Source organism: Geospiza fortis, unplaced genomic scaffold (genome assembly GCF_000277835.1).
Source record: "Geospiza fortis unplaced genomic scaffold, GeoFor_1.0 scaffold506, whole genome shotgun sequence".
Lineage (NCBI taxonomy): Eukaryota > Metazoa > Chordata > Aves > Passeriformes > Thraupidae > Geospiza > Geospiza fortis.
The window spans coordinates 797,199-810,137 of NW_005054493.1; the positions used below are offsets into that span (position 1 = coordinate 797,199).

Genomic DNA, 12,939 nt, shown 5'->3' on the forward strand with positions numbered 1-12,939 from the left:
TTTCTTGGCTGGATTTCTCAAAATCCACTACTGTTACATCCAAGTAGCTGCAAGAGAATACGTTATGCTACTCACTAACACTGAACTGCAAAAAGGAGGACTAGCATCTCTACATGCCTAATTTAGCCCTTGGATGGCTGGTAAGATTGCATATTTAACATACAGTGTATTTTCAGCAAGAACAGGCAGCTTAAAAGGAGGGAGAGAGAAGAGGCATAACCCTTGCCATGATAATTCTCTCCTTTGAAGAAGCTTAGGGGCATAGAAATGTGGGCAACCCCTGTACAGGATTTCAGTGCAGCCTTCAATCCATGACTGCATTGCTGGTTTGCTTCCTAAACTTCAGCTTCCCTGAAATACAGACTTGCAGCTTGGCACTGTTGTATTTCAATCAATCGCTTGGTCGAGGATCAGAATGTCATAAATAAAAGGAGCTGAGACCATAAATTTCTGCAGAGATGTAAAATCAAAGAGAACAATCCAACACACTCCCAGGGGGTAGGAGGCTGACACATATTCCAGCTGTTCATATTTCTACTATGAGATGCTTGTTCATTTTAACTTCTTCCCTTCTGCACAGCTTGCCAGAGCCACAATTCCAAACAACAGTGCGGGGTCTGGCATTTTGTTTTGTGCTCTACATTAAAAGGCTGCAGGAGATAAAAAACCCTGTGATTGATCAAACTTGTCCACAAACAAAATCCCAGCCCCACCAGCACAGCACCCCAATGCCTGGTTGGTGAGTTACTTGCAAAGACAGGGACAGAAAAGCAATTACCTATGGACAGCTTTTGTGGGTAGGATCTGTGCCAGGGACTTAAAGCATCAGCACACTCCTCATGAGGAGATGCAGCAAAACAACACTACCCAGCTTTATTGTGGAAGAATGGGGAAATTTAGTTCATGTTTATAGTGTGGTATTTTAGTTTCTGACACAATAGGGACTACAAAGCATCCCCTTGCTAATAAGAAAAATTGGTTCTGAAAGCATGCTCCAAAAGCAAAGCACTTAAAATCTAATCTTGCAGATAATAAACTGCCTTTTTTCCAACTTGGATAAAATAAGGTGGGTCACCTCACCTCCAGTCTCACAGGTAGGAGTGAAGTGTACACAAACTGCAAGGTTTTGTGAGCCATGCACTGTAAATAACTGCATCCCCCACCAATTCCATTTGCTTGCTAGAGACTGTCCCTCATACAGCTGGCAAAAGCAGCATAGCAGAAGAATCTCTCTGTGTGTTAACTAAAACTTCTCAGGATATAAAATCCCCCAAAACTATTACATACCCCAACGTGGTTCACAAAAAAACAACTCAGCAGTCTGTCTAAACCCAGAAGACACTGTAGTCTCACACACCCTAAAGCCAGAAGCCTGGGATGGATCAATTTTCTGGTTTTAATCTTAATTTCTAGGGCTTCATTTTCTGCTAAAAGAATAATAATTTAAAAAAATTCAGGTTTGATGGTTTGGCTTTGTTTTGTTTTCAAAGGGGAAGAGCTTGATTAGAGTTTACAAATTGTTTCAGTGATATGCTTCCAATGTGGTCATTGCTGAAATAAGAGCTTTCAAAAAAACGTAGAGCAAACAGTGATGTTTGTTTTCCATATTTTGTTAGAAATTATTGTTATTGTTATCAAAAACATTTGGGTAAATAAAAAAACCCAAACAAAAAGTCAGATATGAAATTCCCTAAGGATCAAGTGCCACAGCAGGATCCATACAAAGAAATGTGCAGAGCCAAGCCCCTGCAGCACTGTTGCACAGCTCCTCTTCCCAGTGTGCTGCATTAGCACAGGACAGCAAGCTTCAGGGAGCACAGCCATCATTTGATTAGTGCCCACTTTACACGCTGCAATTAAATTGCTTTTATACTACAAAAGAAATAAAGTCGCTGTTTTTCAAAGTTTTTGGCCTGGCAGCACAGCAAGCCATAAATTGAGATATTCCCCCAAACAAAGCAGGTGCCTGAGCTCACTGCTGCTGGTGACAGGCAGGGAGAGACCCAAACAGGTCCCTTCCCCTCCTGCTCTTCCCATCCCCCTGGTAATCCTGCCCACACCACTCTGCTGCTCTTTGCCAAGCACAAACAGTGGCTGCTGGGCCAGATTATCAAGGGAGACATCTGTTTGACTGATAGACAAAACAGGAAAACATGATGGGTGCACTCATTTTGTTCACAGACAACAGTTTTTCTAATGCATTTCTTAATTTCCAGGAGAAACTCCGCTGGGCTGCAGAACTAACCAAGAAATCCAGAGATTTCAGCCTGAAACTGCATTTACCAGTCACTAATGTAATTCTTAGAAGTTGACCAGACATAAAACTTGTAAGCTTCAAAAGATCAAAGCTTCTTGTTCCAGATATCAACAGGGCAGACTTGAGCAATGAATCCAAATTTAAGAAAAATTAAGTTTTGAATTTACCAATTTTTTTTTATGTCATTGGAAACAGAGTTTATATTTGAATCATTATAGAAATTTTTCAATTCTCTTGGAGATCTTACACTATTGAGATTCTAAGCTGCCTTGGAGAGCTTACTTAAATACAAGGGCCTCATCAATTAAAATCAATTATTAAAATAATTCAGCTAACACCTGGTGCAACCTGCCAAAAGCACACACAGACCTCAGCTCTTCTGCAAATCAGGGAATTGTTTCTCCTGCTTTTCACTGTATCCCTGAACTACAAATTCTCTTTCCCATATTTTAGTTTCAACTTGCTTATTGGCATGTAAATGTGACAGAGAAAGGTTATTTCACCAGAAAGGATGGAGCCCAGCCCTGGGCACAGGGTACCTGGCCACCCACCTTATCAAATATTGCCCCCTGCAGTACTTCCTGCAAAAACACCCAATGGACAAATCCATTTGTTTTATTCCCAAAGGATTTCCAGCTTACTGGACTGCTCCGAGCCTGCAGCAATTGTGCATTTGCTATTTTATTCACTCTGAAGTTTGTTTTCTGTTTCATGAGCCTTTTTGTCCCCCAAGGGTTCCCTCCTGGCGTGATCTGGTGCTCCCACACCAACCCAGCAAAGGAGAGATTTTACTCCCATTTGGGCCAGATTACAGAGAATTAAATCCTCCCCTGCTCAAACAAGGCACAGAATAGTACTTAAAAAAACACAGGCAACTTTCTCCTCTGTAAACATCAGAAGTGGGACTTCACACCTTTAAAAGCCTTAGAAGATGTTTGGTGAATGCCTATTTTCTTTGAAGTGGAACTCTCTTTCCCTTAGAGAGAAGTCTCGGCTCTTCAGATTCCTGATCTCCAACTTTCCTCATTACACAGCAGAACTTTTACTAACTGCATTATTGGTGAAGCTAAGTCAAATAAGTTAAAATGCCAACTTTTTAAGCTTTGTTATATAAATAGAAAATCTTTAAGTCCTCCTGAGAGTTTCAGCACTCAAAGCAAATAGGAAGAAGTGTGTAAGTGTTTGGGAAAGGATGCCACAGAAGTTAGTAGTGACAAGCTGTTCAGATTTGAACTGGTAAATATGTAATATACGAAATAGGAAAAGGAAATATTTCGAACCGAGCGATGCCAAAATTGCAATCAGCAAATGGAAGGCTAAATGTGCTGAGCAAATCTGGATGCTTTTTTTATTATTTATTTTTATTGTTTGAGCTGTGCCATATAACCATCTCGTTACAAGAACGGATCAATAACAGCTCCGGGCCACCCCTGCAGTGTGGTGTCACACCTCCACCCACAGCCCCTGCGACAGGGTTTGGGTGGAAGGGACTGTTCCATGCTGCTAAGAAAGGAAGTTCTGACCTCCTTCTGCTTCTTTAGGCTTGAAAAACTTGACCCAGTGGGGATTTGTGATATGCACAAGAGAGATGAGAATTTGGGGATGTGTGGGGGGCTGCAAACAGCCACTAGGACTCTCAAATCTGCAAGTACTGAAGTGCCCGATTATGCAGCCATGTACATGAGAACAAAGTGACTGCATGAAGGTGACACCCATCATCTGAAGGTGACATTCCCCAAATCCCTGAGCCCACTGCTGAGGCTGCAGAACAGCACCATGGCAGTGGTGGGAGAAATAGCTACTCACTTTTCATAGTTTAGGAAGGTTTATTAAACCTTATCAAAAACACAACAGAAGACTGAATAAAGAAAAAAGGTTATGGTGCTGGGAGCAAAAGATTTTCCCCACCATGTGCTCAGCCCCCTCACAATGGAGGTTTTACCATTTTAACCCTTTAACCCCTCCCAAAGTTCTGTCCATCAAGCCCTTCTTCACTGTCCAGTGGTGGAGATCTCTTCCTCAAATCCTGACTGGAGGTCAGATGTCACCACAGTGACAAGCCAGCCCTCCCAGATGTCCCACCCCCAGCTGTCCCTTGATAACAACACAAGGGGTACAACATAACTATAAATCTATAAACTTTTCTTAACCTATATACATGATATTTGTCCATTAATTGTGAGAGTCAATCATCATATTAATTATCTATCACAGTGGGAACGCAGAGCCAGAGGGACACGCACGCACACAGCAGCTGGCAGGGAGGGCAGGTGAGTGTCACCACCACCTCACACCAGCCAAAGCCACCAAAAGCAATTGTCATTTGCTGCCAGTAAAGCAGGAAGAGGACAGGTGAACATAGGAGAAGAGAAGCAGCCAGGACACATCTTCCTTTGTAAAGGACCCGAAGCAGTGGGAGGTGCTGACGGCATGAAATGTTTCTGTTTCAGGCTGGAGAACGCAAAAGAATGGCTTCATAAATTATTCTCTGTTCTGGAGGAAGAGTAAATAGACTTGAAGGACAGGTGATGTCTCTGAAATATGCAAATAGAGCTGAGCTGGTCCAAGCAATTACCTTTCCACTGCCTGGAACTTCAGACTGAAAGGAATGACTCACGAGAAACAAAAGATGTGCTCAAAGGTAGAAGATGACAAAGGAAGACTGCATCAAGAGCAGAATGGAGACAGCATGGAAAAGAATATTCCTGACCTCCTGCTAACAGCTGTTCTTGGGAAAAGGAGTAAAACAACCCATAACACATAGTAAGACCTGGCTGAAGGTATTATTCAGCCTTTCAGAAGGGCTGAATTGCAGAACATCCTGAAAGGCAATTGTGATTGTTCTAGATCAACGCAGCCATGAGATTCCCGTGCCTTCATGGATGTAAAGACAATGGACCTCAAATACCCTCAACGTTACCTGTTAATTTTAAAGATTTTCCAGGAAATAAAATTGCTGAAAATAAGTGCAGTATGATCATTTTTTCCCAGGTTTTAGACAAAGCTCTGAAAGAGAAGATTAGGCAGCGCTATGAGACAACCTGCAGGCAGCAAGGGTGAAAAAGAAACTAAAGCACATTGGAAATAGCCAAGCAGATACAGTCAAAAATGGCACACAAACTTCACAGAGCAGAGAACAGCTATGCTGCTGCCTCTGCACATTCAGCTGTCTACTAATGAAGAGTGGGTACTCCAAAGTCAGTGCAGGAATAGGAAGCAGCAGGTGAGGTTTGGGGCTGCTGTTAGAATTCTCATTGCTTCTGGACACAAATTCAGGGCAATCCTCCTGAATCAGAACCCTTTTACTTCAGGTTTTTTTTTTCCATCCAAACCAAAGATACTAAATTAAAGCAGGTAAATCTGATGCTGGAAGTGTACTAATGAAACTTCAATATGAAAGAATGAATCAATGGAGAGACAAGAAAAAGGAATGAAGAAGTGGATCTGTTTGGACTGCACAAGAAATACTGCCTTTAGTTCCATTCTATTTGTTAACAAAAACACTGACAGCCTGAAGGCTGCAGAACAGCAGCAAATCTGCTGAGGAAAGAATGAACCTATGAAAAAAATAAGTGGTTTTAAGCTTAAAATTTTACTGAAAGATCAGGATAATAAAGCCCTTTTGCAAATATATGAAACAGGATACTGAGGAGGACTTAAAATAACACAAAAGAACAATTTTAACGGATGAGATGAAAGATTGAAGAAAAAGAAAGTTGGGAACCTTGAGAAAGCTTTTAAATAGCAAAATTCACAAGGATGCACAACAAGAAATCGAACACTTTTGTACTATAATTACTATTTATAATTCACAATGATATGAAAGCCAAACTTTTCAAATTTGTAATGTGCACTTTATACTGCTTTTAAACCAAGCAATTGGAGTATTTCATTCAGAATCTATGGTACATAAGAAAAATCTGAAGGAATCCAGCAGATGAGCATGTAAAGGGGACACAATGACAGTGATGAAGCACCTTGTAATGTACCCACAGCTCTTTTCTATAAATCCAATTTGAAATTTGAAGACTAAAGTAGCTATTTTATCTCCATCCCCTGACACATACATCTCCATCATTTTAAAGAACAGAGCTCCCTCTCGTGGCTCCACAACGTGGGTTTGGTGGGGAGAAGGAAAAATGGGAGAGCAGCACGAGATGCATCAGAGAGGATTCCTGAGAGCATTTTGGTCCTATAAAAGTGGAATTAAAAGGATGATGTAATAAGAAGGACAGGTGAATTCTTGTGAAGAAAGCAAAGCCACCTTTATTTCAATGCTGACTTTTAAATTACATTTTCTGCTAAGGTAACCTTTTTACCTTAGTGGAAGAGGGGACGAACAGTGCTGCCAACCTTTCTGTGTTTGCTGTATGGGTTCTTAAAAGTATTTATTTTGTAAAAACATATTACACCTCTTTCCTGGCTGACAGTTTTGAAACCTGAAGCTCACAGCTCTGACAGTATTTCTCTGAGGCAAGGAAGTGAAGGGAATACCCAAAAAGCTAAACCTGTCAGCACACTGAATGATTTGTTCAGGAAAGCACTGAGTATTTTGTTTGATTTTTTTTCCCCATTTTTAAATTAATATTAATGTGTTTCACTTGACACTTACTTAATTTAGGATTATACATGGATTTTTACAAATTACTTTATTTCTGTATGAGAATTGTAGCCTGGACAAGAATTTACCCAGCAAGCAGCCAACTTTGGCTAACTGCACAGCACGTAAAACTATTTTCTCCAAGGGCATTAAAAAGGATTTTTTCTAAATGACAGCCTTTCTTTGCTGCAAAAGCACTATGAATGGTGTGGAACATGAACTAGTGAAGAAAAAAAAATTAACCTTAAACCTCATGAACAGCATCAGAAGACAACTCAAAATCAAATTCTTGGTTCACAGGATTGTACCCACACAAGATTTTGCTTCCAAAGCACAGGAGCATAGAAGAACAAATTTCCTACCATGGGAAGAAATTACCATGCCTTCAGCATTTTACTATTAGTGAAATATCTCCACTCTATTTCCAAAGGCTATACTTTTTCTAAAGAGCAATCCTCTTTAAAAATTGTATAAAAGTCAGTCTATAAACAGGAGATATCCTTAAGGATTCAATCAAGTAATAAACCTGGTAGATGAAAGACAAATTAATTAAAATGACAGTACAGTCTCCCTATAACACACAGATACAGACTTGTTATGTTGGAGTACCTAATCATAATCAGATTTGGTAATTTGCTGCATGGAAACAAAAAGGAAACATTTTTAGAATTGATCATTCAGTTCATGTCACTTTCATGGAGATTGCTTTCTATTGATCAACATTTAAAGAGTAGTTGAAAAGAGAAGGATGAGAAAAGGATAAAAAAGTATCTTTACATGCTAAATACAGCATGAACCAATAAGAGCAAAATAAATTAGATCACTACAACCAAACCAACCCTGTGCATGAGCTGGCTGTAATGAAGATCATTATGAATGAAAGAGATGGTTCTTCATGCTTCAGTCACAACAAAAGGAGAGTTTTAGAAACGAATTTAGACTTTAATCTGCTCAAAATGAAGTTTGCCATGCAGCAATTAAAGCCTGTGAGAAGCTGAACCATTGGCAGCTTCACAAAGACAAATGCTGGTTGGTTTTCTGAATGACAATTCCACCTTTCCTACCTGTGGATTCCAGCTGGGGTCGAGTTTTTTCACAGCAGCAATGTACTCCTGCATAGCTTGGTGAGGGCTGGTATCTCCCAGGGCTTTCCAAGCCTCCCTAGGAGCAACAGCAAAACATCAGAGACAGCACAAGGTGGTTTTTATCGTGACATCAGTGGAACACAGCAAACAGACTCATCAAAATCCTTTCAGGGTATGCAAAGCCATCTTTCATTCAGCTTGAAATGGTCAACTTTTCTCTGAGGCCATGAATGGCCACTGTCAGTGCAGCTCTGTTGTGAAAGGATCATTCAGGGGATCCTGATCCAGGCTGGAACACAGTTTGTGTTCACAGAGCTGCAGCTGTTCTCACATTTCTGCTGTATTGCATGCCAGCTCTGGATGAAGACAGTAAATAAAGGATTCTGGTATTTCACATCTGTATCAGGCATAGCAGCAAACATTTCCCTGTTAAACAAAGAATTTTAAAGCCATTTCAGGGCCAACTCCCCTAGGTCCATAATTTGTCTACAAATGAGACAAGATGGAACAAAAAGTAGAGCCAGAATTGCTAGGAATGACAAGGATTTCCTCTTACCATTTCTGCTTTCCCTCAAAGTCAAAGAAGCCTGGCTTGGGGGTGTTACAGGCTCCAAGTTTCACCTAAAGAAAAGAAATTTCCTTCTGTCAGAACAAAACAAAGGGGACTTGCACAAGGAAAATTCAGTGTTCTGATGGTTTCAGGGTAACCATGTCATAAGGCCATAAAAAGAAGTTTTTTGGGAAAAAACTTCATCAACCCCATCTCACCCCTGCTTCAGCACCTCTGCATCCCTGGGTTTTCTTTGCATGATGCACGGGAAGCAATTTTGTCGTGCAGCTCATTTCTTTTGCATGCATTACCCACAGGGATAACCAGTGAGTGATTTCTCACTAATCTTATGTTTATTACCCAGCCAAATGCCTCATCCTCCACCAGGATAAAGAAAAATTCTGTTGATTAGGGTTTCCACAGAGATGATTATTCATTACTGCAGAAATTCACCTGCTTCCGCACAAAGCTGGAGTAAACAGACTTTGCTTAATTATTTTCAAGGTCCTCTGGAAGGCAAGGGGACAAACTTGGAGCAAAGGAATGCCAGGCAGCTCCTGAATTTGCTCCCAGGCACCTGGCTGCAGGAAGCACTGCATGAGAGACAAGTCAAGGCCTGAGTGCCAGAGATGAGCCAATCTGTCAGAAGCAAGGCAGAAATTAAAATATGTGTGTGTGGGGTGAAATGAAAAAAACACAAGGAAGAAAGGGAATGAGACAGAACCCAGGGACAGATATATGGAAAAAAGTGTCATAGCCAGTGTAAAATGAACTTGGTGCCAGTGGAACTCAGGCAGTTTTCCACATGTAAAATTTTTTGAACACATGGGTGAAAGGCTAGAAATCAGAGCTGAACCAGAGCAGAGCTCCTGGGAAGCAGTTCCCACAGCAAGTCCCCCTAAGACAGGACACAGCACAGATGGGGACCCCAGGGAGGGGACACAGGTACACCCTGGAGGCGGGCAAAGGCTTCTGGAGAAACGTTTTGTTAGCCAAGCAAAACCAAACTGCATCCAGCAAATGTTTTATGAAATATGCTCAAGTGTTCAGGCAGGTGAAGTGCTTAAATCAAGGAACAATTCTTCACCTTAACAGGGTGGGGATTTTATGCTGAGGATGGAAGCATTAATCAGGCTTTAAAGAGAACATGCCTGTGCTGAGAGATATTTATTAGTTACACTATGTTTTCATTTAAAGTGTTAGAGGATATGAGTGACTGTAACTGAAATTAATTTTCTGTACATCTGACTGTCTCCCAGTGAGCAATTCATCCAAATTAGAACATCTTAGCTGGCCTTTAAAACAACATATTGCATTTCAGGGAGAAATAGGAGAATAGGCTAGCAACAGTTAAGTTCTATAAATCAGTCACAATTCATGTAGTCTAAATGGTTTTTCTCTATGTTCTGAGGTGGATTGGACCACTTGTTTTAAAAAGCAAAACAAACTAGGGAATAAAATGTAAATTCATTATCTGTATGGAAAATGCCTGCTTGGCAATTCTTTAGTTCAACAGCCAACCTGCAGAAATTGGCCAAGATAGATAAAAAAAAAAAATCTGTTTTAATATTAATTTTCCACTGCCAGCATCAAAACACAACAGCAGTTTCCTCTCTGGAGATTTGGCACTCAAAGGCTGTTCTAGCACTGGGGAAGACTGTTAGTAACATTGATAGTATACAAATCAAGGAACAGTAGTTAAATTCCATCCATCAAGAGGGGAAAAAAGCGCACTTGTGCCCTGCTTGCTATTTTAAGGTACATTTAAAAGGCTTGCAGGGGTTTTGTTGGAAAGAATAAAACATAAGATTTTGGCTCCTCTCTTTTTGCTGCAAGACTCACAATGCAGGAGAAACCAATGAGGAATTTAACATAAAAGAGGATCAGAGCCTGACAGCTGAGGAAAGGGAGTTGACCATGCCAATACTGACAAAAAAGACAAAATTTTGTGCAGGACTCTGTCCTCCTGCTACTTCCCTAGAGGACCTCAAAAGCTGTTTTACTCCATAGCCAGCACGAAGCCAAGAGCCTGTATTAGTATTTTAAATTAAGACTTTCTCATTCTGTGTCCAGAAAATAATTATTGAAGGTCTCTAGGGTGCTGACTGGTCACTTGATGCTCAGCTCTCCTCACTTACAGTTCATCAGCTGCATTAAAAGAACATGACAGGCAGAATGCATTAAAAACTTCCTGGCATTGCTTCTGCATGCTGAGTTGCCTGCAGGCACAATTCTCCTGAGAGGCACAAATGTGACCCAGGCAGCCCCAAACAGGCAGTGTCTGCAGCCAGCTCCATCTGTGGCCAAAATAAATTTGGAAACCTTGGATGAGGCCTTCACCTGAAAGCTGAAGGTCAATTACATTTAGAGAGATGCTCAGAGATGTGTTAATGCTGTTCAGCATCCCCATACACCTTCAGCTGCTGCTCCACACTGTGAGAAACCTTGAGATTCCCCTCACACCTTACTCCATGACTGGTCCTCCCTCCCTGGTGGTGGTTAAATGGCTCTTTGCTAATTTTTCTGCCAATATATTTATACAGCAGGGTGTTCCAGCCCAATATTGCCACCTGATTGTAGATCTTGTAAGGTGAATTGTATTTGCAGCCTCCCTATGGAGCAAAAGCAGGAACAGAACCTCCAGGGACAGCAGGACTGTACACAAGCCAAATAAGCTAAATTGCTTTTTCAAGACAGCAATTCCTGCCTGTTCCTGTCCACAGCTCTGTCCCAAGCCATGGGAAAGCCCTGACTTAAAATGGGGTGTAAGGAAGGACAAGCAAACACCAACCACAGAAGGAGGAGTCACAATGACCAAGGGACTGCATGTCCCAAAGAGACAGAGAGTGACACTGGTAACAACCAAGTCAGTGCCATGGCACAATTCCATGCAACAGGGAGCTGCAGGCAGGAATTCCTGTGTTCAGGGCAGGCATCACATCCCACAATACTTGAAAGGCATCATGCAAAATTGGTATTGTATCCTTGAGCCCACACTGGGAGACTGTACAGGCCCCATTTTGCCATCAGCAGTGGATTTCCAGCTTGCCAGCAGCTCTCAACATTTACATGGACACATCCTCCTCCTGGCAGGGCAGTTTTCCCAGTCCAGTGATTTCCAGGGAGTTGTGGATCCCCTCCCCTATCTAAATCAGCACTGCTACACTGGTCTCCATTGCTGCACCTTCTGAACCTCAGATTTTTACATCCTCCCCATGATGGGCAAGTGCTTCCTTCACTTCACTACAGACACAAGGCCCAGACCAGTGATTTGCCCAAAGCCACACAGAAAGTAGTGGAAAAGAAGAAAAATCAGTCCCAGTCCAGAGCCTTATGGACTAGTCTGTTCCTCCTGCTGTGGGGCAGAGTCATAAACTCAGCAACATCTTCTAAAAACCTCACTGGAGATGACAACTAAGCAATTCCCTTATTTTCAGGTCTCTGACACATAAACAAAATCAGAGAGAAAAGTAATAAAATCCTGAAATGGCCTCCAATAAAAGGTAATAAAATTCCAGGAAAATGCCTATATACTCAAACAGTTTGAAATAAATTATATACAGTATTTTAACAGAGAGCTCAGCTGTTACTGTCACCTCTTTTATGACGATGCTGTATCTTAAATCAAAGCCTTTAGTGACACAAAACACTAAACTGGGAAAAGACAGGGATGCCAAATCAAGGACAGTGGACAGATCTGAGTCAGCACCTTTTGTGTGCCAGCAATTCCACCATCCACACGGGTAATATATTAGCAGCTCGTTATGCATCCTGATATGGCTGCTGTAATTAAACACAGAAAACTTGCATTAAACACCCTCGTTTTGATTTAAAGCACAAAATGCTGCAAAACCTAAAGTTAGCAGGGCATAATCCTGCTGTGGCTGTGCTAGCAAACCTCTCCCATCTCCAGAGCCAGCACTGCACTGCCAGGCACTCTGTAACAGGGAGGGCACCTTCTGAACTGGGGAGGCACAGAAATCCAGGAGCCAAGCACAGCCTGAAACCAAGGAGCACAAAGGAACTTCCTGTCACATCCTGCCTGGCCAGGGACACAGGAGAAGGACACAGAAGTGCCCTGTTCTTCTCAGTGCAAAGCAAATGGAAATGTGTGCTGACAAAGTGTTAATTGTCAGCTTTTTCTGACTTGTATCAAAAATCTTGTGAAACAGCTTCTATTTTTGCAAATTTAACAATAAACTCCTTATTGGTCTCACAGAGCTAACACCAGGAAACCCTGTGCAGTCTGTGGACAATCATGGGCTGACCAGCAAGCAATCCCTTCCCATTTCCACCCAGGACAGTCTCAAAGCATTTGAAACAGAGCAAAAAATAAAGATGTTATTGCAACAAGCATCCTGAAAATACAGACAAAAAATTATAATAAAGACCCCTTTTTCCTCTCATCTTGGGCATGGCAAAATTCTCCTTGTATTTTTTTCCTACC

General features: G+C 41.5%; 1 protein-coding gene across 1 annotated transcript in view; it reads right to left on the reverse strand.

Moving 5' to 3' along the window:
- Positions 1-12,939, reverse strand: part of ACBD6 (acyl-CoA binding domain containing 6) — an 85,463-nt gene that overhangs the window by 67,691 nt on the left and 4,833 nt on the right. The window contains 2 exon segments of the mRNA XM_014310179.2: positions 7,922-8,018; positions 8,499-8,563. Of these exon segments, the coding sequence (XP_014165654.2) occupies positions 7,922-8,018; positions 8,499-8,563 (162 nt within the window).